Genomic DNA, 27,655 nt, shown 5'->3' with positions numbered 1-27,655 from the left:
TGAGGCTCAGACTGCAAAGGCTGAATAAAAGCCGAAGCAGAAGGAAGGCGCATGGGTGGAGGAGGCTGACTCCTAGCATGAGAGGTTGAACCCAAGGGTTGCGCTTGCTGAGCGGTTGGCGGAAGCGGAGTAGCAAGTTCCTGTTCCTGTGGTGTGAGCGGAGCGCGATGAGGTAGAGGCTGCGCAGAACAAGGTAAATGTCTCGCAAGCTGAGGCTCCTGAGGCGCAAGGCTAAGGTGTTGTGGTGCTTGCCTTGTGGAGGGTTGAGCTCGTTGCAGCGAGAGCTGAGGAGACTGACTCATGGACGGGAGAGGTTGTTGTACCTCAACCGAGTGTTGCATCACTGGTGGAGCAGCAAGTGGAGGCGGAGGAAGAGAGGTATAATCCTCCTGATCCCATTGTAAAGGTTGCCTTAAGGAAGGCGGAGGCTGAACACCACTGGTAACAGCAAACTCAGAACGTGGCTCAACATCGTACGCCTGGCAGGTGGTACTGCGATCAGGCGGAGCGAGCGCAGGCGGAGCGAGCGCAGGCGGAGGGAGTGTAGGCGGAGGCGGAGCGAGCGCAGGCGGAGCGAGCGCAGGCGGAGGGAGTGTAGGCGGAGGCGGAGGCGCAACACTCTCAGTCCGACACTCACGCAACAAGTCCGAAAGCTGTGCTTGCATGGACTGTAGTAGAGTCCACTTGGGGTCGGCAGAAACTACAGTAGGCTGAGGTAAAGCCTTAACAGTCGAGCTCTGTTGTGGCAGAACCTTACTCCTCTTGGGCGGAGTGCAGTCGACAGATGACTGAGGCGAGTCAGAGCTGAGCCAATGACTGCAACCTGGCTGAGCACTCGGGGACTGGACTCTGCGTTTAAGTGGTCTCGAGACCTGAGTCCAACGTTTCTTCCCTGACAGTTGATCAGCGGACGAGAAAAAGACGGGCTCAATCGTCTGCAGGTGGGAGTGACGGTCTTTGGAAGACACGCCCGCAACCACCGAGGATACTTCTGTGCGCCTAACAAGGCCTGCCGAACCCTTATGCCCTTCGACATTGCTTCTCCCCTGGGCTTGGGAGCTTGCAAGAGGTCCCGGACTGGGAGGACGACTGGCTCGCACAGAAGTATCCTCACGCACCACACTGGCACTGACACTAGCACTTGGCACTGCAATGACACTAGCACTCGTCACAGCACTGGCACTAATTCCACCCACTGCACTCTTGACCTTAAGTTCCTTGACTTCGGCCATCAGAGACTTATGATCACTTACCACTGACTCTACTTTATCGCCTAAGGCCTGAATAGCACGCAAAACAACAGACATATCAGGCGGAGGGCAAATAGTAGGTTCGGGGGTAGCCACTACAGGGGTAGGAAAAGGTAGGGGATCATGAGGTGAGGAAAAAAGTGAAGAGTGAGAAGAACTCCTCCTAACTCTACCTCTCTCTAACTTAGTTGAATATTTCAAAAGACGGACAAATTCCAGTTCCGAAAGTCCGGCGCATTCCTCACATCGATTTTCTAACTGACAGGGCCTGTCCCTACAGTCAGAACAAGCGGTGTGAGGATCTACCGAGGCCTTCGGAATACGCCTATTGCAAGACCTACATCGTCTATGGGAGGGGGCTTGCGAAATGTCAGACATCTTGAATCCAAAGAGTTAGCCAAAGGGGGTTCCAAAATCAAGCAAAAGATCGTTAACCGTTAATCAGGACTATATAAAAGCTATCTAGCTAATATAAGAAGGTTTCCAGTAAAGCGACAGCCGAAATCTGAGAGAATACTTCACCAATTAGCCGTGAAAATACTCGAAGATCATAAGCGTATCCCAGAACGTCTTGCCGGAAGCACGACAGAGGAATAATTGAGGAGGTGTCAACAAGAAGTACTATAGTACCTGGCCACAGGTGGCGCTGGTAAGTACACCCCCTTCTAGTATTGTGATAGCTGGCGTATCCCTCCATAGAATTCTGTCGGGCAACGGAGTTGACAGCTACATGATTATCGGGTAAGTTTAATATTGAAAATTATACATATGGAATTTTAAAAGCAATTTCATACAACTATAACTATTTTTCATAATCATCTAACTGTCAGCACTAGCAAGGAAGATTACAGTATAATCTCAGGACTCAGGAAAATGTGCCCAAGGGTTTGTGGGCAACGTCCAAAAGATACAGAGAGGAGTAGTTGGTTTGACACCTTCAGCTCTTAGTACTCCGACATATAAACTAGAAAGTTGGCAACAGGGGTGTGCTTGTGAGTTCTTTCATGAGATGGCAGAGTTATTTTCTGAGAAAAATTCATATCTGCAAGCAAACAGTCTCACCAAATGCCTGGACACTTCCATCTTGTTCCTGCTAGCTATCGGCGTCAATGCCCTTTTTATGTCAGGATGCCTGAAAACTTTAAATCAATCACTCAATCCTGCTAGCTACGATACTTATGCACGAGGTCTCGAGTCCTCCTCAAGTAGCACTGCAGGGCCCTGACTTGACACCAGGAATCTCAATGGGCAGTTAGTGCCTTGGCCAACCTACTGCTTGAAATCTTAGTTGTAAACCCTTAATTTTCAAATACTGTATACACCATGTCAATTTTCCTAATTAAACAATCGTAAACCTTACCTTACGAACAATGTCGGCTGCAGCAATAAATTTATCATAATGATCATACACTAATGTTTGGCAATCAGAGTCCAGACTTTGTATCTCCAAGACTAGCTGACTTTCACTTTCTAAGAGATGTTTCAAACTGCTTTCCTGAAAAAAAATGTTTATTCATGAAACCAGATCACAAACGGAATAACTGTACAGTACTGTTCTTAGTTTCAATTTTTAAAAAAATATATAATCCCTCAGATTACATTAAAATGGTATTACATCTAGAAATATCAACCTAAACATCACAGAAATAAAAACATCGGCATTACTAACCTTGATAACTTTTTGAATGTACATATCATGATTAAAATGTTTGGAATTTATGTCATATGGCGTATCTTCCTTTCTTCCACCATAGAACTGAAGCAATTCTGTTCTACGTCGTCTCTCCTTTTTGGAATCTGATGAAGAAGAATCAATCAGAGACCTTTTATTACCTCATATCAAACATTTGGTTAATATCAAACTGCAAGATATTCATTTAAATGAATATTGAAAGATGTACCTGTACCAATATTTTTACCAACACACGAGAATGGTTTAGGTGCTGACCGTTTTGCCATGTTTCATTTGGAATGAAAAGAGCAAAAAAATAAATAAATAAATAAAAATAAACCAAGCAATAAAAATATGAACAGCACCACAGTGTTTCATGCTAATTGTTAAGATTTTGGAAAGTAATGGTGACTTGTTGCACACTTGCTATTGTCAATTGCTTTTAAGACCTTTCTATTTTTTCTAATGTAATCATTCTCTATCCTCTTGAACTAAATAAAGATTCGGAAATTTTTATTCTAAACTTCATACTTCAACTATTTTTCATTGTCACAACTCGGTTACTCCATGGCTGCCATGTGCGTAGGAAGTAGTGCCAAGTAACCGAGGTGAATTCAATTCATTTAGGTAATTTACAACAACTGTAACATGCTCCTTCTTAACGCGATGACTGTCGCACGTGCGACTATTTTTTAGCGGAATACAATCTACTTATAAGGCATATAACGGAAATGTAAAATATATCATACAGTACTTTATTGAAAGTTTACTATGTGACATTGTTATGGTGTCATGGATCATTTAAGTAAGGTTAGGGCTCAGGGTGGTGGGGTAGTAAAGTCCCTTCACAAAGAAAGGAAGAGGATACCGCTTTGTAAGTTAAGTAAGTTTAGGTTAGGTTACAATATATCACTGCTTTTCCTTCCATTATTTTATCCCATCCAAAAATTCAAGTTTCCCCCTGAATTACATGAGCTATGTATTTTTCCATTGGATTTAATTTTATTTATGCATATGCATATCTGCTATTAATGCATGGTATAATATACTGTACTTGTTTTGGAAGGGGGATGGGCCTGCTTCCGAATATCCCATTTTCCTCTAGGGTCCCCCATCATTGTTTTACAAGAAGGAGGGGAAATACAAAAGAAAAAAAATGAAGGGTGGTAGGGAGAGGTGTAAACTTTCTTATTGCTTATAAAATCTAGTTTATTTAAGGGGAAAATTTTCTTTATCTTGGTCTGAAATGTAGCCTAATATTATGAAGCTAGTTTTACGATTTATGAAATATCATTTAGTGTTACCTTGCCAGGGGTGAACCAGGTTGGAAGGTAAATACAGGATTGAGACTCAGTCCTAGGGTAGGCTAAGCTAAGGAAAAAGTTGTCTAGGAGGTGGTCGCAGGACGGCGTATCCTCCCGAACCGGTAGGTAAGGATACAACTCCTAGGTTAGGTTATGTGGTGTTCTTGTATTTGTTTCCCCTTTAAATTTTAGTTTTTGTCATTATATTTGGAATTTTAAAAGATGAAATTTGAAAAAAATTTAGTCCGGAGCCTTTGTATATCAGCGGCCAGTTCCTCCCACGTGCACAGATAAAACCAACTAACCTAAATCCCCCCCCCAACATAACCTTCGAGCCGTGTCATTACCTACTTACCTAATGGGGGCTAACCCCCCTCCCCCCCGCGACCTCCCTTACACTGCCATAATCTTAGTCAGCCATCATACATAAAAGTTGGCCGCTTTTATACATACACCCCTGTAGTTCCCCAAATTATTTACAACAGAACAGTTCAAAATAATTTTAAATACACCAGGAATATTTCTTATTTTCTTCATTAGGAATATTGTACTATAGTAAATATTACACGGTAATTACTGGCCCAAGCCAGTCCCAAACTACAAAGGTTCCAAACAGAGTTATTTGCCCTAAAACAAATTTTCATAGATGCATAAAACACAAGATAAATGTTGGAAAAATAAATTATTCATATATTTAGCGATAAAATATACATTTCATACCAACCCTAAGCCAGAAATGGCCATAGAGAATTCCTAGCCTAATCTTTACCCAGGTGAAAGAAAATGTAATTTTACCTCATAAGACATATTTCCATTACAAAACTTACCTGCTGAAGCCATCTGGAATTACTTTAATGTAATTGACACTAAAAGAAAGTAAAGTGAAATACGTGTTATTATTTTCTGGTTTTTGACAGAATAGGTCGCGTTAATAGAGTTCAGAATGGTTGCCTTTGTAACGGCCCTCCAATTTCTAGTTTGATTTTTAGTTTTGACTTTCATGTTCTTTTTAATCCTACTGATTCTTATTTTTTCCTAATTAATAGTGTTTATTTTTATTCCATAATCTCCAAATAAATATATTGACAACTATTTCCCTTATGTTCTCCTGTAATTGTTAAAATTCAAGTGATTTTTAGTCTCGATTTTCATGTACTTATTAATTCTTATTTTTTTCCTAATTAATAATGTTTCTTTTAATGCCATATTTTCCAAATTAATATATTAACGACTATTTCACTTATGTTCTCCTGTAATTGTTAAAATTCAAGTGATTCTTAGTCTCAATTTGCATGTACTTATCTTATTAATTCTTATTTTTTCCTAATTAATAGTGTTTCTTTTAATGCCATATTCTCCAAATAAATATATTGACAACTATTTCACTTATGTTTGCCTATAATTGGAAAAATTCGAGTACTGGGTCTAATTTTTCTGCTGATAGCTGATATTTTATTCAACTGAAATAGGCTAAGATGTACCTACAAAAAAAGTTAATATTTATTAGCTATAGTATACCCTGAGAGCTCTACCTCTTTATAATACACAGAGAGAGAGAGAGAGAGAGAGAGAGAGAGAGAGAGAGAGAGAGAGAGAGAGAGAGAGAGAGAGAGAGAGAGAGAGAGAGAGAGAGAGAGAGAGAGAGAGAGAGAAATATTGCTTCAATTTTTGATGGACAGTCCATCTCCTTTATCTTAGTTCTTTTTATTTAGCCTCTAAAGTATCTTGTATTCTTATACATGTCCCTGATTTATCTTTGCAATATAATTTAAAGCTCATTACTCATTCTTTGATAGTTGCCCTGTATTTCTATTATATATAACCTTGCTACAATCATTATTACTTCCACAAGAACATTTATTATATTCCTTATCTTTTCCTGGTTTTTCCATAAATATCTCTCAACCTAGTCCACTTTTTCTTTTTAATTTTTTGTGCAATTTTGAGTTATTTGAGTTTTATTTTATTATTATCTTTTTTTTAGAATACTTATTGTGTATTGGTTTAATTCTTTTAAGTTGTCTCAATCATTTCTAGTATATTTAACTTTCTTTACCAGCAGTTTCACTTAAATTAACGCCATAAGTACAGTGTAACAAAAAATCTTTAACAAGAATCAGTCATGTTGAACTTACAAAATCATTATAAAATACAATATTGAGTAGTTCTTTTTAACAATTAATTTTCATTTATTCTTCCATAGTTTTCTACATAGGTAAATATAGCAGGATACTAGGATTTCCTATGGTTTTATATATTTATTTCTTATTTTTAAGGTCATATATGTAACTTATACTATATTTCCATAGGATTTCCTGTTTTATATATCTATTTCTTATTTTTAAGGTCATATATGTAACTTATACTATATTTCCATAGGATTTCCTATGGTTTTATAAATCTATTTCTTATTTTTAGGGCATATATGTAACTTATACTATATTTCCATAGGATTTCTTATGGTTTTATATATCTATTTCTTATTTTTAGGGCATATATGTAACTTATACTATATTTCCATAGGATTTCTTATGGTTTTATATATCTATTTCTTATTTTTAGGGCATATATGTAACTTATACTGTATTTCCATTGGATTTCCTATGGTTTTATATATCTATTTCTTATTTTTAGGGCATATATGTAACTTATACTATATTTCCATAGGATTTCCTATGTCCTATATATTTATTTCTTATTTTTAGGGTCATATTCGTAACTTATACTATACTGTATTTCCATAGGATTTCCTATGGTTTTATATATCTATTTCTTATTTTTAGGGCATATATGTAACTTATACTATATTTCCATAGGATTTCCTATGTCCTATATATTTATTTCTTATTTTTAGGGTCATATTCGTAACTTATACTATACTGTATTTCCATAGGATTTCCTATGGTTTTATATATCTATGTCTTATTTTTAGGGTCATATATGTAACTTATACTATATTTCGATAGGATTTCCTATGGTTTTATATATTCATTTCTCATTTTTAGGGCCATATATGTAACTTATACTACATTTCCATAGGATTTCCTATGGTTTTATATATCTATTTCTTATTTTTATGGTCATATATGTAACTTATACTATATTTCGATAGGATTTCCTATGGTTTTATATATTTTTTTCATATGGCTAGGGTCATCTATATATAATTTTTACTATATTTCCACATTTCTTTATTTCATGCGTCATGAATGTCATTTAATCTATCCTACAGAAAAAGAATTAGAGCTGTTGCAAAGATTTGTCATTATATTACTACTAAAACGACTAAGATTCCAAAGACATTTTCTGTCAATAACTGAACCTACCATGAGGTAACCAGCGTTTTAGGTGATTTAACGTCAATTAATCAATTAAGGTAAGGTAAATCTTCAAATTTCTATATGAATTAATAACTAGCTAATCTATTATAGATCTAATAAGGGGCGAATGTAGTGCGTTTGGACAGGCATGAACTATCTTCCTACTTCTTACTTATCAAGTCTTATTATCTTTATGGCAAATGTTGTTTATCTTGATCTGAAATATGGTATTATGAAGCTAGTTTTATGATTTATGAAATATGATGATTTAATGTTACCTTGCCAAGAGTGAAGGCGGTTAGGAACCTAACCCAGGGTTGAGACGTAACCTTAAGGTAAGCTAAGGATACGCCCATCCAAGGGCAGGGGGTGGGGTTGCCAAGCCCCAACTGGTAGGTAAGGATAAGGCTTGTTGGGGGTGTGTATGTATGATACCGGCCACCCTGTATATAAGAATACGGCAGTGTAAGGGGTGTGTTGCACTGGGACAATGCCCCCCCAGTTAGATAAGTTGGTAAGGACACGGCTTTTAGGTCAGGTTAGGGGGGCAAGTTTTGGTTAGTTGTCCATTTTATATGCATGCTGGAGGAACTGGCCGCTGATATACAAAGGCTCCTGAGGGTGTATTCATGATGACAGCCTTGCCTCATAACTTATTTTCAAACCCATTGTTAAGATTACGATTCTAATGGTGTTCGCAGGAGGGCGTTAGCCCCCGTAAGGTAGGTAGGTAACGCCACGTTTTGTAGGTTAGGTTAGATAGGGATGTTTAGGACAGGTGCTGCTCTATGGACATGGGAGGCCCTTTCTATCATTATATAAAGACTCATAGGTTAGGTTAGGTTGGTAACCTTAGGTTAAGCAGTATTCTTTTGTTAATTTCACTTTTAAAATGTATCTTTTCAGTCATATTTTTTTGAAATTTTACACCTGATATGCCCCAACTAACTACAAAGGCTCCCTTAACAAAATATTCCGTATACTTGGGCGTGGGGTATCATTAACCTATTGCTATTCAACCTCTATAACAAAACAAAATGTGTTGGAAAAAACAAGGAAAAATTATAAATTTACTTGTTCTATTAAAGGTTGTCCCAACATTCTACAAACTACGATCAATCAGAGCATGAACGGTGGGATCGGAACTGAATAGCAAAAAAAATGATATCAAGAAAACATTAGTTTTTTATGCCATTTTATATAATATCAAATAACTACAATTTCAAACAATTCATAATTTTCAATATTAATCTTACCCGATGATCATGTAGCTGTCAACTCCGTTGCCCGACAGAAATCTACGGTCGGGATACGCCAGCGATCGCTATCCAGGTGGGGGTGTACACAACAGCGCCATCTGTGGTCAGGTACTCAAGTACTTCTTGTCAACAAGACCTCAATTTTTCCTCTGTCGTGCCACCGGCTAGACCTACTTGGATACGCTGTTGATTCTGGAGTTATTGTTCACGATTTGGTGATGTATTTGCTCTAGAGTTTAGCCTTCGCTATTCAGGAAGCTTTATCATTAGCTTAGCAAGCTTTTGGAATTAATTTGATTTAATTATGGTGACGAAGAGAGTATGGACTCTCACTTTTAAATGGCCGACCCTTCCCTTAGACAGAAGTGTTGGTGTCGAAGAGAGTATAGACTCTCTTTCACTTTTTATAACCACCCTTCCCTTAGACGGAAGTGTGTTTAGGTTTTTGGTAATTTTGCTTAACAAAGTTATAGATTTATTTTATATCTCTCCGCCATTTATAGGCCTCTTCGATTAACTTCCATTTATTATAAACTTATAAAAATTAATTTTTATGTTTGTTTATATGCGACCTTTCCTAATAGTAGGCGGTCCTTACTTGGAACCGAAGTTAATTAACATTGAGCCCGTCATATCGTTTTTCCTGTTAAGAATTTATGCTATTTTAATTTTAATGTTTTTGAAAGAATTTCTTTGATAGTCTCGTACTGTTTTCAAAGTTGAACTAACGTTTTGTTTAGTCTCCGCAGTTGTTGACGTTCAGAACGTTCAACTTGCGCTCTATCGTTACGATAGAGAGAGAGTATTTCACGGTTTCACGTTGCAGTAAGAGTAAACCGATTCTAGCGTTTCGTTCATTCTTTCTTAGCTTAAATGGTTTTAATTCTAATAAAGGAACTTTTTATTTGGGAAACCTTTCAGTTTTTTTCTTAACAAATAATATGTTTTAACGATATATATAATTGGGCTCATCTCTCAGGTTCTAAGTCTAGAGAGAGAGAGAGAGAGATAGAGACGGAGGGAGAGAGAGGAGGATAAACGTTTCGTTCAAGCGGGTAACGTTGTTCTCGTTTTTTTGCTCTTCTCCCTAGTCGCTATAGGGGAAGAAGGTAAAACGTTTCTAGAGTTTTATTCTTGTTCCCAGGCTTTATGCGGTGAGAGATTTTAAACGTAGTTTATTTGATCTAGTGTTTAGTCTCTTTTCCAGCCACTGAATTCTTTATCTTTCATTATGTTTTTCTGTTACATTGTAATACTGTTTTCGCAATTACTACCTTTTAATGAAGGATAGGATTGCGTGTTTCAGGTACAAACCACTTAAAGTTTCGAGTTCAGTGAAATAAGTGCAAACAGAAAATCAATAGTGATAAAGTGATATGCGCAAAGTGTTACAGTGTTGCGTTCGAGGGTTCGTCTGTTCGTGCCAGTTGTTCACCTAGTCCGATACCTCTTACAAGCTCCCAAGCCCAGGGGAGAAGTAATGTCGAAGGACTTATGGGTTCCTCAGGCCTTGATCGACGAACAGACGTTTCCCTCCGTGGTTTCGGGTGTATCTACACACGTTGCCGACGTGATCACCCCACCCACACATAGACGAGAGAGCCCATTTATTCCTCGTCTGCGGAAGAGGTTTCTCGCAGAAACCATGGACCAAATCTTGCAGCTTTTAAGTGCTAGTCGGTCCCTTCCGCGCAAGTCCAACGGCCTAGGTGTAGCCACTGGGTCAGTTCGGACTTGCTGCAGTACGACAACTGCACACCCCTCAAGAGAGGCAAGGTGGTACCGCAACAGGCAGTAACTCCGTCTGTTGCCGCACCAGCGGTTTTAGACCCTCAGTCACAACGGACAGTAGCTCCGTTTGTTGTTGTCTTTCATAGACCCTAGTGGTCCATGCTGCAGACTATACAGTCTCAGCTTGCTCCTTCATGCAGGAGTATCATGCTGGAAGGTTGACAATGCACCTGTTAACCTACAACCCGCTGAGGTTGTGCGCTCAGCAGATACTGCGGCTGCCTGCTCCCACCCTCCACCTGTGAGAGCTCCAACACCGATGCGCAGTCCACCCTGCCAGACGCATGTTCTTGCTGCACCATCTGCTAACATGCGTGAGCTACCGCATCAGCAGTGGGAAGGTTCTGTAGAGCTGCCGGGTTCCAGCACTATGCGGCATTCTCCGCAGCCCATGCAGCATGCTCTGCATACCTTACAGCATGCTCCGCATACCATGCAGCATGCTCTGCATTCCTTACAGCATGCTCCGCATACCATGCAGCATGAGCCGCATACCTTACAGCATGCTCCGCATACCATACCGCATGCTCCTCAACCCACCGCAGCCCCTCCCACGCTCCAGCACTCTGCTTTTGTTGTTGCCAGCTTCCACACTCCGACTGCGGAGAAGGTTGACGATGCACCCGTGGGCCTACACCGCCCACGGTTGTGCGCCCGGCATGGCTTCCTGCTCTCACACTCTTGTTGTGAGAGCTCCTCCACCCATGCACAAGTCAACCCTGCCAGATGTATGATGACTCCCACACACAGAGCACTCCGTTGCCGTGCGTGAGCTACCACAAGCTGCCGTGTTTTGACACGGTGTGTCAGCCTCCGCAACACACTGTGGTTTCCGCCACTCGCCAGCAGCAAACTCGTCAGTCAGGAGTTGAGGCTTCCCCACACAACTTTGGTTGTTGCCAACTCACAAACTGTCATACAGTTACATGACGTTGCCTTCTGGTCTGCTACTTATACACCAGTGCTGTATGTCCTCACGCTCCTGTTGTGGTTGACAGTTCAGTTTTTGACAGTTCACAGACTGTCAAGCAGTTTCATAACGTTGCCTTCTGGTCTGCTGCTTTTGCACCAGTGAAACCCTCACTGAGAGAACCTAGCTTTTCTCGGATATGGTTCCTGTAGATGAGAAAGTGCTGTTCTCCCTCCTTCTGATATTCCCTTGAGGACTCTGTCTTTTGGAGAGGAGCCTTAAGCTGCTTAGCCTCCTATGGACTTTTATTTAAGCATAACATGCTTCCAGGGAGGGTAAATGGTTCCGCTTCAGTCGCTAACCCCGTCTGTTGCCACACCTGCTCCCATAGACCTTGAGCTTTGTTGCAAGACATGCAGTCCAAGCTTAGTCCTTGATAGAGGATTTTTTTTACGGAGTCAGTGTGTCACTGGGAAGACGTTCAACAACCAGCAGAGGTGACTTGTTGTGACGCAGTGCGGCAACCTCAGCAACCCGATAAGGAGTTGTCTGTACTACCCAGACAGTCTAGACAGTTTCGGGTTGTCGCTGTACTTCCTCGCTTCCCCATGGTTGACAGTTCACAGACTGTGCAGCAGTACCATGATCTTGTGTCCGGCTCCGTCAGACGACTGGCTTTTAAGAGCTCCCACAAGTCGTCGCTGTCTGGAGAATCTCAGATGGACTATGGATCTGACCAAGGAACTGGGCCTCCTGGTCAATTTAGAGAAGTCCCAGCTCGTCCCATCCCAGACCATTGTCTACCTGGGTATGGAGATTCAGAGTCGAGCTTTTCGGGCTTTTCCGTCGGCCCCAAGGATCAACCAAGCCCTAGAATGCATGCAGAGCATGCTGAGAAGGAACCGATGCTCAGTCAGGCAGTGGATGAGTCTAACAGGGACACTTTCATCGCTGGCCCTGTTAATCGAGTTAGGGAGACGCCACCTCCGCCCCCTTCAGTATCATCTAGCTGCTCACTGGATAAAGGACATGACGCTAGAGACGGTCTCAGTTCCTGTTTCCGAAGAGATGAGGTCTACTCTAACGTGGTGGAAGAACAGCTTTCTTCTCAAGGAAGGTCTACCTTTGGCTGTTCAGACCCCCGACCGCCGTCTCTTCTCGGACGCATCAGACACGGGCTGGGGTGCGACATTGGACGGACAGGAATGCTCGGGAACATGGAATCAGGAGCAAAGGACACTTCACATCAATTGCAAGGAGTTGTTGGCGGTTCATCTGGCCTTGATAAACTTCAAGTCCCTCCAGCTAAACAAGGTGGTGGAGGTGAACTCCGACAACACCACAGCCTTGGCTTACATCTCCAAGCAGGGAGGGACTCATTCGAGGAAGTTGTTCGAGATCGCAAGGGACCTCCTCATCTGGTCAAAAGATCGAAAGCTCACGCTGGTAACGAGGTTCATTCAGGGCGATATGAATGTCATGGCAGATCGCCTCAGCCGGAAGGGTCAGGTCATCCCCACAGAGTGGACCCTTCACAAGAATGTTTGCAGCAGACTTTGGACCCTGTGGGGTTAGCCAACCATAGATCTGTTCGCTACCTCGATGACCAAGAGGCTCCCATTGTATTGTTCTCCGATTCCAGACCCAGCAGCAGTTCACGTGGATGCCTTTCTGCTGGATTGGTCCCATCTCGACCTGTATGCATTCCCGCCGTTCAAGATTGTCAACAGGGTACTTCAGAAGTTCGCCTCTCACAAAGGGACACGGCTGACGTTGGTTGCTCCCCTCTGGCCCGCGAGAGAATGGTTCACAGAGGTACTGCAATGGCTGGTCGACGTTCCCAGGACTCTCCCTCTAAGAGTGGACCTTCTGCGTCAACCTCACGTAAAGAAGGTACACCCAAACCTCCACGCTCTTCGTCTGACTGCCTTCAGACTATCGAAAGACTCTCAAGAGCTAGAGGCTTTTCGAAGGAGGCAGCCAGAGCGATTGCCAGAGCAAGGAGGACATCCACTCTCAGAGTCTATCAATCTAAATGGGAAGTCTTCCGAAGCTGGTGCAAGGCCAATGCAGTTTCCTCAACCAGTACCACTGTAACCCAGATTGCTGACTTCCTGTTACATCTTAGGAACGTTAGATCCCTATCAGCTCCTACGATCAAGGGTTACAGAAGTATGTTGGCAGCGGTTTTCCGCCACAGAGGCTTGGATCTTTCCACCAACAAAGATCTACAGGACCTCCTTAGGTCTTTTGAGACCTCAAAGGAACGTCGGTTGTCCACTCCAGGCTGGAATCTAGACGTGGTCCTAAGGTTCCTTATGTCATCTAGATTTGAACCGCTCCAATCAGCCTCTTTTAAGGACCTCACATTAAAAACTCTTTTCCTCGTATGCCTAGCAACAGCTAAAAGAGTAAGTGAGATCCACGCCTTCAGCAGGAACATAGGTTTCACATCGGAAACGGCTACATGTTCCTTGCAGCTCGGTTTTTTGGCTAAAAACGAGCTTCCTTCACGTCCTTGGCCTAAATCGTTCGAGATCCCTAGCCTGTCCAACTTGGTGGGTAACGAACTGGAGAGAGTACTTTGCCCAGTCAGAGCTCTTAGGTACTATCTAAAAAGGTCAAAACCCTTACGAGGACAATCAGAAGCCTTATGGTGTGCTGTTAAGAAGCCTTCGCTACCAATGTCTAAGAACGCAGTTTCTTACTACATCAGGCTTCTGATTAGAGAAGCTCATTCTCATATGAAGGAAGAAGACCTTGCTTTGCTGAAGGTAAGGACACATGAAGTGAGAGCTGTGGCTACTTCAGTGGCCTTCAAACAGAACCGTTCTCTGCAGAGTGTTATGGATGCAACCTATTGGAGAAGCAAGTCAGTGTTCGCATCATTCTATCTCAAAGATGTCCAGTCTCTTTACGAGAACTGCTACACCCTGGGACCATTCGTAGCAGCGAGTGCAGTAGTAGGTGAGGGCTCAGCCACTACATTCCCATAATCCCATAACCTTTTTAACCTTTCTCTTGAATACTTTTTATTGTTGTTTTTGGGTTGTACGGTAGGCTAAGAAGCCTTCCTCATCCTGGTTGATTTGGCGGGTGGTCAATTCTTTCTTGAGAAGCGCCTAGGTTAGAGGTTGTGATGAGGTCCTTTAGTATGGGTTGCAGCCCTTTATACTTCAGCACCTAAGAGTCATTCAGCATCCTAAGAGGACCGCTACGCTCAGTAAGGAAGACGTACTTAATAAAGGCAGAGTAATGGTTCAAGTCGACTTCCTTACCAGGTACTTATTTATTTTATATTGTTATTTTGAATAACTAATAAAATGAAATACGGGATACTTAGCTTCTTTGTTAACATGTATGCTGGTCTCCACCCACCACCCTGGGTGTGAATCAGCTACATGATCATCGGGTAAGATTAATATTGAAAAATGTTATTTTCATTAGTAAAATAAATTTTTGAATATACTTACCCGATGATCATGATTTAAAGGACCCGCCCTTCCTCCCCATAGAGAACCAGTGGACCGAGGAGAAAATTGAGGTCTTGTTGACAAGAAGTACTTGAGTACCTGACCACAGATGGCGCTGTTGTGTACACCCCCACCTGGATAGCGATCGCTGGCGTATCCCGACCGTAGATTTCTGTCGGGCAACGGAGTTGACAGCTACATGATCATCGGGTAAGTATATTCAAAAATTTATTTAACTAATGAAAATAACATTTTAAAATGACCTCAGCTCAAACTATCAGTAGTTTGTAAACCTTGCTGGAGGTACCCATGACAGGTGTGCGGACCATGAAGAACTTAGGTAATATTGGCTTAGCAACAGCAATTTATAATATTTCACAAATTTTAGAAATAGTTTCATAATACAGGTATTGTATTTCAGACAAAGTTATACATTTTCCCCCTAAGAATATCCATTTAATAAGTAATAAGAAAGTTTGTCCCTACCAACTGCAGGCATAAAAGAATTAAAGTTACTAAGTCAAAGAGATATGGCGTAACAACCTCGCCTAACCTTATCTACGTCACCTTGTCCATTGCCGTAGCGGCTAATGCCCCTGTTCCACTCCCAGTTACGGTTTCATTTTACGATTTCGTTAAACGTTGATAAGATTTTAGGGTAAAGATCTACTCTAATACAATATTCCTAATGACATAAATTTCCCATTCTCTATATAACTGTTTGCAATCAACTTTCAAATAGCCAGGCAAGGGTTTTCACTGTCGCATGACCTTTTTTTGGCCAATTCTCCACATTCACTTATGGATAGTTGCTAGTTCTTCTGACATTTTTAAAATTCTTTCCTTGTATTCTGGTTGGTGAGTGTTTTGCTGTCGAGGTCCTGCCAAATGTATAGCCATGTCTCTTTTGAAGAGAATAAGAGCTGTTAACAGGTGATCCTAGAGATGTTTTGATGTCGGTAAATGTCGGGAAATTTTATTTTTCAGTTATAAGGATGATTGAAACAGGAGATAGATCTGAAAAAAAACCAGGAAGACACAGGGATATGACTTACCATAGGATAAGATTAAAGACACGAAGTCCTTGGGGGACTACAGGGGTAGTAGCTCCTCTTATTATTATTATTATTATTATTATTATTATTATTATTATTATTATTATTATTATTATTATTTGCTAAGCTACAACCCTAGTTGGAGAAGCAGGATGCTATAAGCCCAGGGGCTCCAACAGGGAAAATAGCCCAGTGAGGAAAGGAAACAAGGAAAAATAAAATACAGTACTTTAAGAACAGTAACAATATTAAATTAAATATCTCCTATATAAACTGTAAAAGACTTCAACAAAATAAGAGGAAGAGAAATAAGATAGAATAGTGTGCTTGAGTGTACCCTCAAGCAAGTGAACTTAAACCCAAGACATTGAAGGAGAGGATCCATGGTACAGAGGCTATGGCACTACCCAAGACTAGAGAACAATGATTTGATTTTGGAGTGTCCTTCTCCTAGAAGAGCTGCTTTCCATAGCTAAAGAGTCTCTTCTACCCTTACCAAGAGGAAGGTGGCCACTGAACAATTACTGTTCAGTAGTTAATCCCTCGAGAGAAGGAGAATTATTTGGTAATCTGTATTGTCAGGTGTATGAGAACAGAGGAGAATATGTAAAGAATAGGTCAGACTATTTGATGTATGTGTAGGCAAAGGGAAGATGACTCGTAACCATAGAGAAAAATCCAATGTAGTACTCTCTGGCCATTCCAAGGACCCAATGACTCTCTAGCGGTAGTATCTCAATGTGTGGCTGGTGCCCTGGCCAACTTACTACCTAAGATATGTGGTGCATACCAAGAGAAACAGTATGTACCAATTTTGTACCCAGCACTGAACAGTTTGAGATACAAGCACTCACACACCTGTTTCCAGCACTTAGCCTTGTATGAGATCAAGCTCTCATTTTCTTTATCGGGAAAAAAGGTCCCTAACCAACTCGAGTGAGTTAGATACAAAGTATATTCTTGCCTAGTACACAAGATGAGTGGTTACTTACCGGAAGTTCTTACTTCCCTGAGAATAGGTTTGGGTACGAAGTTCAGGTGTTCACCGCGTTTGCTTGACACTACACGATCGGACACTATGTATCTACTTCAGCGACTTTTGGATCATTGAACTTCTAGTATCTGCTTTGTCCCTGCTCTTCGTTACATGATACTAGGAAAGAGGATTCTCGGAATTTCTCATCGAGTGTACAGGCTATGAGACCTTACTGGCACGAGCACTAAGGTCTGTGCACTGCCCTTCTTGTGTTTTGTCTTTAGGGGAACCTTACGATTGTTTTCGCTTCTTGCAAAATGGGTTCCCTTGTACTAGTTCTCTATGATCGGCATTTTCTCATGGGATTGCAAAAACTTACAGTCGGTAACCCGATTGATTATAATACTATGATCATGAACCTTACAATCGGTTACCTCGATTAAGACCCTTACAGTCATTTACCGCAATGGGAAACCCTACGATCGTGTACAGCGATTGGGACTCATATGATCAGTTACAGAGATCGAGAACTTTATAATCGTGTACAGCAAGTGGAAATCTTATGATTGGTTACCAATATTGAGAACCATGCAATTAAGAGCCCCATAATCTGGAACAATGATCAGAATTTACACTCTTGCCACAAGGTTTCATCACCTCTGTGACACTCAAAATTGGTGAAAAGTTAGTATATTTTAGGTTAGGCTGGTGAATCCGGCTACTGCTTAATTACTTTCATTAACCGAGCACACTTTCTTAACATTCAATTGAAGTTTTTTTTAGTTTGTTTAAAACTATTGCTTGGCTGTTTGCCTTCTTGTTAATTACATAACTAGATATTTATAATACAGTACTAATTTTGTAGTGAGTGGGCTACAAAGATGTTCTTGGTGAGAATATGTGTGACAAGTTGATGTGTTCCTTTAGATCCATTCGTTCCTACACTGATACATACCCTCATTCTTGCTCTCCTTCTATAGTAAAGAATTCAGGTTTTTATGTTAGAAAAAATACAAACTCTGTTATAAGGTTGTCATTTCTTCGCCTTTTTCTGGGGCAAGGTTCGTTATGTAATACTCGCTCTGGTAGTCTTCGGAATGAGAATTATTTGGGTAGACGCGTAATAAGGTCAAAACGTGTTCTCCAGTATCATTGAGAGGAATGCCTTACCAATGAATGGAAATATTCTTTTATTTTTTTCTGCCTTATTCCTCAGACATTACTATTACTTCTCTTGTGCATACTCCCATGGCATCCTGGTATATTTGGGGAACATGTGTATGGATGAAAGGGATCAGCAAGTATGCTCTTCTTGTGTGAACCCTTTTTTATGCCTCATGGTTTGTCCAGTCTTGCTTTTTGGCTGGATGGTCATAACATTATTACGGGAGTAGTTGAACTCCTGTGATCTTCCACCAAAGGAGATGCCTCTATTCTCAGATGAATCAATGGTAGGAGTAGGTGCATACCTAGAGTACCTACCGGTAGTCACTTTGGGAATGACAACAGCCAACCCTTGGATAATGTTGATGAGTAACAGCATAACCTTGGTGGTATATCTCAATACGATACAAAGGCTGACTTGGACGAAAAACATCAGGAGTGTGAGGACAACTCCATTTAAGATATGATTGAAAATACCAAGGACCTGATGGTAATTGCATCCGTCATGTCATTTGATAAGAGAATTCCATAATTTGGTTGTTAATTTTGATGCATTTTGGATCATTAAAGCCTGTGTTATTTAGCATATTTTATAAATTCTGTACTGTACCTGTATGGATGGAAGCTTTTATCAACATACAGTGATCAGTAGCCTATACTAGTTGAACAGCTGATTAATTTTTGTGTACTGACTTGGACTCAGTAATATAGGCTAACATAAAACAATGGTTTGTGTGATATATGAAATGTGGACTCAGTAATATAGGCTAACATAAAACAATGGTTTGTGTGATATATGAAATGTTGAACCTATATTTATCAATTTTTATATATTATTTTTTATGAAATTTTTAAATTCCAAATTTTAGAATTTTTTCACTAGGCTTTTGTTGCTAAATATCTGTTGTGCTAATGTAATTTGTACAGTAATAATTGGTTATTTGCTCTTGTGTTAAACAACTTTAATCTTTCTTACAGATGACTACCGTTGGATCAACAAGCAGTTTTCAGAAGAAGGGGAGACCAAAAGCCCCGTCAATACCTGGGACGCGAACGTCCATACACAATGCCCAGCTCTTAGTCTCCACTGGAATACCTTCCTTGGATTTTTTACTGGGTGGGGGACTACCAGTGGGGTCAATTCTTCTCATAGAGCAAGATACGTACGATGTGTACAGCAAGTTATTTCTCAAGTATTTTCTGGCTGAAGGTGTTGTGAATAAACATTTGCTGACTGTAGCAAGTTTAGATATAAATCCCACAAATATTGCTGAAAACCTGCCAGCTCCTACAGATACTGATCTTAGCGATGATTCGGAAAAAGTATCTGATAAAGAAATGACAATTGCTTGGAGGTACCAGAATCAGAAATCTCCACTGTCCTCATTAGACCACAGTAGGTTTGGGCATGATTATGATCTGACAAAAGTGATCCCTAAGGAAATTATTTCTGGAGTAGATTTAGGGCTCTGGGATGCCAGTTGTGGCCAGGTAACAAAGCCAACATCGTTAGGAAAGGAATTCTGGAGTTTGCTGAAGTTTATCCAAAAGCGAATAGAAGCTTCAAGCCTTTCCACCCAGTGCATCACTCCAAAAACAAACGTAATGAGGCTGGGGTTGCATTCCATAGGCTCGCCTCTCTGGGGACCCGAATTTGGGAAAAGTGAGAAAGACCATCAGTGGCAAAGTTTAACAGGATTTTTCAACTTGCTTAGGGCCTTAGTCAGAAACTCATTTAGCGTGTGTATGATATCTGTCCCTTCACATCTTTTTGTTGACCCAGCTTTGATATTTAGAATAAGATCTATGTGTGACTTTGCAGTAAGGTTGGAATCGTTTCAGGGTTCGGATAAAGAGACGAACTCAGTTTTCAAAGATTATCATGGGCTCTTTCATATTGAAAAACTGGCGGCCATCAACAGTTTAGTCCCTACAATGCTGGACTCTACAGATTGGGTGTTCAAGTTAAAGAGACGTAAACTGACAATTGAGAGACTTCATCTGCCTCCAGAGTTGTCAGAAACTGTTAGCAGAAGCCAAGAGGACCCTATTGGGAAATCTAGTGGTCTTGCATGCATGGGAGGTGGACTTCCTAGAAATTTAGATTTTTAGGACAGTACGTACATTTAAGATTAAATTTTTGTTGAGTTGATGAATTGTGTTTTATACCAAATAGATTTAAAGTAAAGTACTACTCTTTTATTTTAACCTGGAATAAATATTAAGATTTTTTTTACCTTATGATGGCTTCTCTGAAAAAAGACTACAGTGCTGTCTTGTATGGTCGTGGTTATGATTTTAATAAGATTGTTGTGTATTTTTAAGTACAGTGATGCCTCAGCGTACGAAAGTAATCCATTCAGGATACGGTTTCGTAAGCTGATTTTTTTGTATCCCGAGTCGCGTTTTACATGTAAATAGCCTAATCCGTTCCAAGCCTTATGAAAAGACACCTTTTCTTTCATAAACATGCTAAACTTTAGTAATAAACATGCAATAATGAACCCAACTGTTAAAAACAGCCTAATCCATTCCAGAAACCACCATGAAATTATTCAATAATGAATAATGTAGTTATAGCCTAGTTATCCCCTCCAAGCCCAAAGAAAACGGTCCGTTTTCTTTACTACTGTATAAAAGTTACGGTACTGTATGTTAAGCATTTGGATCAGTGAAGGTGTATTGTTACCTGTACACCTAAATTAAGGGTTGATACCCTGAAAAAAAAGGTACTGTACTCTCGACGACGAGTTGGGATCTCGTAAGCTTTTCGTATCCTGAAAATTTTTTTGTATACTGGGGCATAAAAATCTTTGTATCGCTTTTCATACCCTGAATTTTTCGTAAGCAGAAACTTTCGTATCCAGAGGTATCACTGTACACTGAAAGGCTATGTAATTTTAAAATATTGGAGTTTGGTTTACAACTATCATTGAATGAATTAGAGCCTATCTGTCTAACTAGAATACAATTATACAATGTGGTATTGTATGTTCTTTGCAAGATTTATTGAATGAAAAGGCAACAATGTCCTTAATTATTTGTCTTGTTTGATCATTAATAAGTAGTGGTAGATCCTTATACTACCAAGCATATTTTGATATATCACTTGGCTACTGATACAGTTACTCTATTGGGTAAAGTCTGTTGGGGGTGCAGATATATATGGTTATCTTCGGATACGTCCCTGATTATACACGATATCTTCGGATAGTTCCGGGGGTTAGAACCCCATGATACCTGATGGTAATAATCTTGTAATATCACTCGCAGAAATATACAGTAGGAAGCTGCCGAAGGGAACTTCCATCAGGACGACATGGCTCACACTGAAAACCTATGCACTACAGCAAGGGCGTCACTGGCTTCTAAAATGTGGGGGGGACATTGACAGGCGAGCGCAGCGAGCCCTCACAGCTGGGGAGTCCGAGAAATCTTTTTAATTTATTACCTTTTTTGGTGCTTTCAAAGGCACCTGAGCAACATATTTCAGCAAAATACAAGACCTGTATCCTGCCTGAAATCTTGTTATAAGCCTTTTAATTTTGTATCTGTCTGTCAAGTTATACAAAATAATTTTAATATTTCTTAAATTCATTGGCCACACATGATGACATTAAAGCTTTGAGCATGAAGTATTACCTTAGACCCTTTGTAATGATTAAGATATAAACACTATTATATTACTTGAAAATTTTAATAAAGCCTGATTAAATCAACATTCATGGTTTATTAAATGATTAATTCACATTATATGAAAGCAAGACTCATGTTGTTTCATTCAAATAAGATTATTATCATATCATTTAAAGTATTAAGACGAAAAATAACCTGTGTCAATCCTAGCAATTCTGTTAGTCAGAATCTACCAAAAATGGTCCTTCGTTTGTCTTCTGCTCGGATGAACTCCTCAGCAATCGCCTGTGGACTTAAGGTAGCTAGACGGTCACGATGTACATGGCAAATCATGAGGTGGTTAAGGCGTTGCTGACTCATACTGCTACGTAACCATGTCTTCAATCGTCTGAGAGCACTGTATGACCTCTCAGCTGTGCAGGAACTTGCTGGGGAGACAAGTAAAAGGCGTAACAATGCTTCTACCTGAGGAAACATTCGGCGAACTTTTGGTACCATATCTGCGAAGATCTTTCTATAATCTTCAACTGTTGACCCCTTAAACTGGTTGTGGAAGAAATCGAGTTGCTGATTCAGAGATTCATTGAGTTCTGGATACTTAGTGATAATTTCTGGCTTATGTGTCCCAGTCAACAGTACTGACGATAAATCTTGATACTCGGTGAGATCAGTGGAAGTGAAGTATTCTTTAATGTTCAGTACGGCAGCATCAATAACACTGAAGAACTCAACTCGATAAAACTCTTCAGCTGAGTCATGACAGTAGTTAGAGGCAAATCCTAATCCTTGGTCTAGCCTCTTTGGTATTTTTTTCTTTCTTGGAAGAGGAATTGCGTCTAGGTCACACAGATGGAGCTTCTGTTCTGCTTCTTCAAATAATCTCTTGAATTTGTGCTCGCATCGAAGTGACTGTAGGCTCTTTATGGTAACCTCTGCAGCTTCTAGCATTCCAGATACTGTCACTTTTGATCCTTGTAGGCTCTTGTTGAAGTTTTCTAGACATTGAATAAGAGGAAGTGATCCATATAATCCAAGTAGACATTCCCCTGAGGACAAACATTTGTACAAACCTGCTGCTCGGGATGCAGTTGTTGACCCTAACTCCTTTGCTGCCTCCTGGAGGGCAGCCAGTACATCAGGGTAATTATCTAATACTGCTTTCACTGCAGCATACCGTGTAAGCCACCGTGTAGGACATATTGGCTTCAAACTTGTTGGTGAAGGAGTGTTGAGATCATCTGTGTGAATATTAAGGTACATATGTTTGAACTTTCCTGAACTTCTGTAGAGGGTGCCTAGCTCTTGAAGGTTGTCTAAAGCATTTTTTATGAAGAGAGAATTTGGTATGGCCTTGCTGATAATTAGGTGGGTAACATGAGCTCCACACTGCACATACAGAGCTAGTGGTTGCGCCTTCTTTATCTCTGCCTGACAGCCTTTATATTTTCCTGACATGTTACTGGCACCATCATATGTTTGAGCCCGGAGGTGTTGAATTGGTAGTTGAAGAGATATAAGCGTGTCTTGCAGCATTTTACTAAGAAACACTCCTGTAGTTGCCGACACTTGGTACAATCCTAGCAGTTTGTCATCGACATATCACACACACACAGCCTCCTGTTCATTGCCTTGGATATCTTGGGTTCCATCAGTAATAAGGCCAAACTGTGTTGACATTTGATTAACATCATTGCAGATTTCTAGTTTCATCCCTTAGCTGAATATTACATTGGTATAATCACCATAGTGAACACTAAAAATGTGGGGGGGGACAAATGATACTATGTCCCCCCCACTTTGAAAAGTGGGGGGGACTTGTCCCCCCCGTCCCCCACCTGTTGACGCCCATGCACTACAGTACCTACAAGATACTTTTGTCATATACATTCCTATATATTTAAAGTATCATGTAGCCTAGGACTCAAAGTACCAATTTGTAATTATAGAGGGAAATTTCACAAAATCAAGAAAGTTATTGAGACGAAGACCTAGTTCTATACTCAGCACTCATATGGGCCAAATTGAATTTAAAGGTAAATATGAACCTATTTATAACATTGGAATAAACATTTCTTATATATCTGCAAATATTTTGCATTGGATTTGTAATTTGGGCCAGATGACCTGTCTCTGGGGCATGGGAGGCCAATCATCACCAAGGTGCCACATTGAGAGACAGAGGAGTTGGACAGCAAGATGGAAGAAGACTAAAGGAAATGTAAGTATAGTAAAAGGTTAAAAAGTGGGTGCAGCTAAAGGCAGATTATTATTATTATTATTTGCTAAGCTACAATCACAGTTGGATTAACAAAATGCTATAAGCCCAAGGTCTCCAACAGAGAAAATAGCCCAGTGAGGAAAGGAAACAGAATACGAGGAAACTGTGCAGGTGCATGATGAAGTAAGTTGATTTAAAGTATTATTTATCAATATTTTTAATTATTAAAAAAGTGAATATGAAAAATCAATTGCCAGAGACTCGTCAGAAAACCATTTCAGTAGGAAAAGAAGTATAAAAGTAAAGAAGAAATTGTAAAAAGAAAATATGAAACCAATCGTTAAACATATTATAAGTAAAAATGCCTTGTGTATCATGAAACAAGATATATATAAAATTTCTCAAAAAGAACTATAGGTACTCTACATGTAACTAGGAAATTACATTTTCGATTTGCAATGATAACCAACATAATCATGTACACGAAAGCCAACGCCAGTCAAACTTAACGTTGCCACATGCATGATAACTAACATACATATACGACAATTTTTACAATTTTATGTCTGTAAATCAAAGCCTTTATTACATTTGCATGCATTTGCTATATTAATTGTATCTTTACTGCATTCCACATTTGCACCAAAAACAATCCTTGCTCTTTCACGCAGGAGTCAAATATTTTTCATACATTTGTGAATAACGTTCATATGCCTATCTACTTATCACTTTTTTTTTCTTTCAAGTTTAAAAAAATATTTGATGTCTGGTGTTAATCTAAAAATACTAAGATTGTGTTTGAATGCAGACTCCCAATTGTAGACTACCGTTAACTAAATTTATAATGATTTCATGATAATATTAGGGAGACAAAGGATTTTAACATTATATTTTTTCTGTTTCATCTTTGATGGTATAAAGAGCTAATTGAAACACACAGGTCTTTGAGGATGACATAAACTTCGCAAAATTATTAGTTTCAAATTTGTTTTGGGAAATTATTTCAGCTGTTTAAAAGAAATATTTAAAAAAAATGAAATCAATTCCACCCATAAAATGCCATAATTCGAACAGTATTCAATATCAAGAACTTAAATATATACATTATGATGGTATGATTACTATTATGCAAATGACACAGAATATTAGTTAAGAAATTTAGAAGTTTAAAGGTTTTACGTAAATAATAAGAAATTACACAAATATACGACAATTATTAACCCTCTGTACAATAACTGGACTGTGCAGGAGGGGGGGGAGGTGTGTGACAACCAGTGTTGCCAGATATTGAGATTTATCCCTAGATTTGGTGATTTTGGATGTCTGATGGGGATATTCTGTACAAATTTCTACGAAGAAGAAACAAAGATGAGTAAATCTTTATATTGTTCCATTTAGTTTGCTTGCACTTACATGAAGTATAGTTAGCAATTTCTATATTAGTAAAGCCTAAAGGATCAGAAGAAAATATTTTTGTGGAAATGGGGATTTTTGGGTTGTTTCTGGGATTTTTTATCTTGAGTTTCTTTCTATGAAGAAGAAACAAAGATGAGTAAATCTTTATATTGTTGCAATTAGTTTGCTTGCACTTACATGAAGTATAGTTAGAAATTTCTATATTGGTAAAGCCTAAAGGATCAGAAGAAAATATTTTTGTGGAAATGGGGATTTTGGGGATTTTTTTAATCATGGGTTTTGGGGATTTTTAAACTAACCCATCTGGCAACACTGGTGACGTCGTAACATCATTCTCCTTGCAGACACGCCACGTGACGTTTGTAGTTAGTTTATACTTAGTGATAATTCTTTCGATTTAGGTAAGTTATTTTCCATCGTTTTTACTTATACACTCTCAAGTATATCAAATGACATCTTAGGATAGGAATGTATATGTCGGCAATTTGTATTTAATTGAAAAAAATCTTTGAATAGCTAATATCTTGAGCCGGTTTGACCACACCCTGCCTTAATGGCCGACAAACTCAAATTACTCCATTGATGTACATAACTTTATACTGGGTATTCCAACCGGTTCATAACTTTAATTACGCTACTACGCCTTGCATATCGTTTTTGTTGTGATGTAAAGTACTCAGTAAGAATTTGAAGGTTTAAAGGTCCTTTGAATGGCAGAGAGAATGGATACCAATATGCCTTAGAGACCGGCTATATAATAGGCTTTATATTTCACCATCCCTAGCTTTCTAGGCTAATTAGCAAACACGAAAATTCAAGCTTGAGTATATTTCCAGGTAGATAAGTTTCCAAGTCATTTACTATCCTACTGTAGAAAATATTCTTTGAAATTCTGCATTAAACGAAGGCCAAATATCTTATATTAAAATGTATTCATCACCATGTTGTTGTTGAATGTTTGGACAGCTCAGAATAGGGTAATATTTTGTGTTTTCTCAAAATATTAATGGAAGTGTCCTAACATACCCTACCTGGGAAATATTTTCCTGTCCCAAACTATAATCATCATCTCCCCCTACGCCTATTGACGCTAAGGACCTCTGTTAGATGTCGATAGCCTCTATAATTCTCCATTCATCTACTTGATGCATTATAGTCCTCAGCCATGTAGGCCTGGGTTTTCCAACTCTATTGGTGGCTTGTGGACCCCAGTTGAACTTTTGGTAAAATGATCTTTCGCGGGGAATGCAAAGAGCTTGCCCAAACCATCTTCGTCTACCCCATTTAACTCCCAATATCCTTCTGAGAGCTTATTCTCATTCAAATTATAATAACCTAACCTAATCTAACTTACTCGGTTGATACTTTAGTAAATTTGCATTACTCTAGCCAGCCGTTTATGTATAAAAAATTTTTTCAAGTGTTCTCGTTTTATTGTGTTCTGATATATTTTCCAAAACTCCGATTATTTTCACCCTACATACCCCACCAGTAAAGTTTGTTCCTCAAGTGTAAATCTTGCTTTAGGGTTCGATTAAATGAAAGTAATGTTAGGCAGATAACAGCAGAACACAAAACATTATGGAAACTGAGAAAATGTTTTGTTCATGCAAAACTAATGGGGTGAAATAACACGAGTGAATGTCGGAGTCATCTCTTTTGAACCGATGTTACTGAATAGCGTAAAGGAACGCAAAGGAGGTAAGTGAAGGGGCATAGAAAGGGTAAAGAAACTTGAAGGTGGTCAATATATGTATATACCGTATATACTCATGTAATGTGCAACTTTCGGAAACCAATTTTTTCGCCTTGAAATAAGGAGTCGAACATTACATAGGGTATACTTTTGAAGCTTTTATAAAGACTTTTATTATGGACTAAGTGCATGCCAAAATATTACATGGAGTATATATTAAATTATGTTTTTGAAGCGGAAAAACTGGTCGAACATTACTTGTAGTCGAATATTTCTCAAGTATATACGGTAGCGTCATTATTAACCTTTTTACCCCCTGGCTGTTTGGAACTTTCCAACCCTTAACCCCTAGGCGTTTTATTTATTGGCAAGCACATTTTGCAATATAAATTTTTTAAATTGCTCAAACCGCCCTAATTTTCATCAGGTTTCAGGTTGGTCTCATTCTTTTGGAAAATGCCTGAAGTTTCTCAAAGTTATCAAAATATGCAAAATAAAAAAAAAAAAAATGCAAA

General features: G+C 39.4%; 4 protein-coding genes across 5 annotated transcripts in view; 2 read left to right on the top strand and 2 right to left on the bottom strand.

The window, feature by feature from the left end:
- Positions 1-5,178, bottom strand: part of Vps51 (vacuolar protein sorting 51) — a 37,996-nt gene extending 32,818 nt beyond the window's left edge. The window contains exons 1-3 of the mRNA XM_068377170.1: positions 5,054-5,178; positions 2,920-3,047; positions 2,611-2,745 (exon numbers count right to left, since the gene is read on the bottom strand). Of these exons, the coding sequence (XP_068233271.1) occupies positions 2,611-2,745; positions 2,920-3,047; positions 5,054-5,066 (276 nt within the window). The 5' untranslated portion in view covers positions 5,067-5,178. The remainder of the gene's footprint in view (positions 1-2,610; positions 2,746-2,919; positions 3,048-5,053) is intronic.
- A 2,284-nt stretch (positions 5,179-7,462) lies between these two features.
- Positions 7,463-20,365, top strand: Elp4 (Elongator complex protein 4). Of its 2 annotated transcripts, none has more exons than XM_068377171.1 (2): positions 7,463-7,602; positions 19,153-20,365. In XM_068377171.1, the coding sequence occupies exon 2, from the start codon at positions 19,153-19,155 to the stop codon at positions 20,284-20,286; it is 1,134 nt and encodes a 377-aa protein (XP_068233272.1). In that variant the 5' UTR covers positions 7,463-7,602; the 3' UTR covers positions 20,287-20,365. The 2 variants fall into 2 exon arrangements, with proteins under 2 accessions (XP_068233272.1, XP_068233273.1); XM_068377172.1 differs by lacking the exon at positions 7,463-7,602 and adding an exon at positions 7,862-7,881.
- A 1,667-nt stretch (positions 20,366-22,032) lies between these two features.
- On the bottom strand, positions 22,033-23,343 carry LOC137644661 (zinc finger MYM-type protein 1-like). The gene has a single exon (XM_068377613.1). It carries the CDS (start codon positions 23,341-23,343, stop codon positions 22,033-22,035), a length of 1,311 nt encoding a protein of 436 aa, XP_068233714.1.
- Positions 23,344-25,751: 2,408 nt separating this feature from the next.
- Positions 25,752-27,655, top strand: part of LOC137644172 (piwi-like protein Siwi) — a 43,778-nt gene continuing 41,874 nt past the window's right edge. Inside the window, exon 1 of the mRNA XM_068377168.1 lies at positions 25,752-25,845. The gene's annotated coding sequence lies outside the window, so the exon portion shown is untranslated. The remainder of the gene's footprint in view (positions 25,846-27,655) is intronic.

This window comes from Palaemon carinicauda, chromosome 7 (assembly GCF_036898095.1).
Source record: "Palaemon carinicauda isolate YSFRI2023 chromosome 7, ASM3689809v2, whole genome shotgun sequence".
NCBI classification, from domain to species: domain Eukaryota; kingdom Metazoa; phylum Arthropoda; class Malacostraca; order Decapoda; family Palaemonidae; genus Palaemon; species Palaemon carinicauda.
The sequence above is the reverse complement of the archived record's forward strand: the minus strand, read 5'-3'. Positions and strand labels throughout refer to the sequence as shown.

Excerpts from the sequence above, each read along its gene's own strand:
- Elp4 (XM_068377171.1), top strand. The coding sequence starts at position 19,153 with ATGACTACCGTTGGATCAACAAGCAGTTTTCAGAAGAAGGGGAGACCA.
- LOC137644661 (XM_068377613.1), bottom strand. The coding sequence starts at position 23,343 with ATGCTGCAAGACACGCTTATATCTCTTCAACTACCAATTCAACACCTC.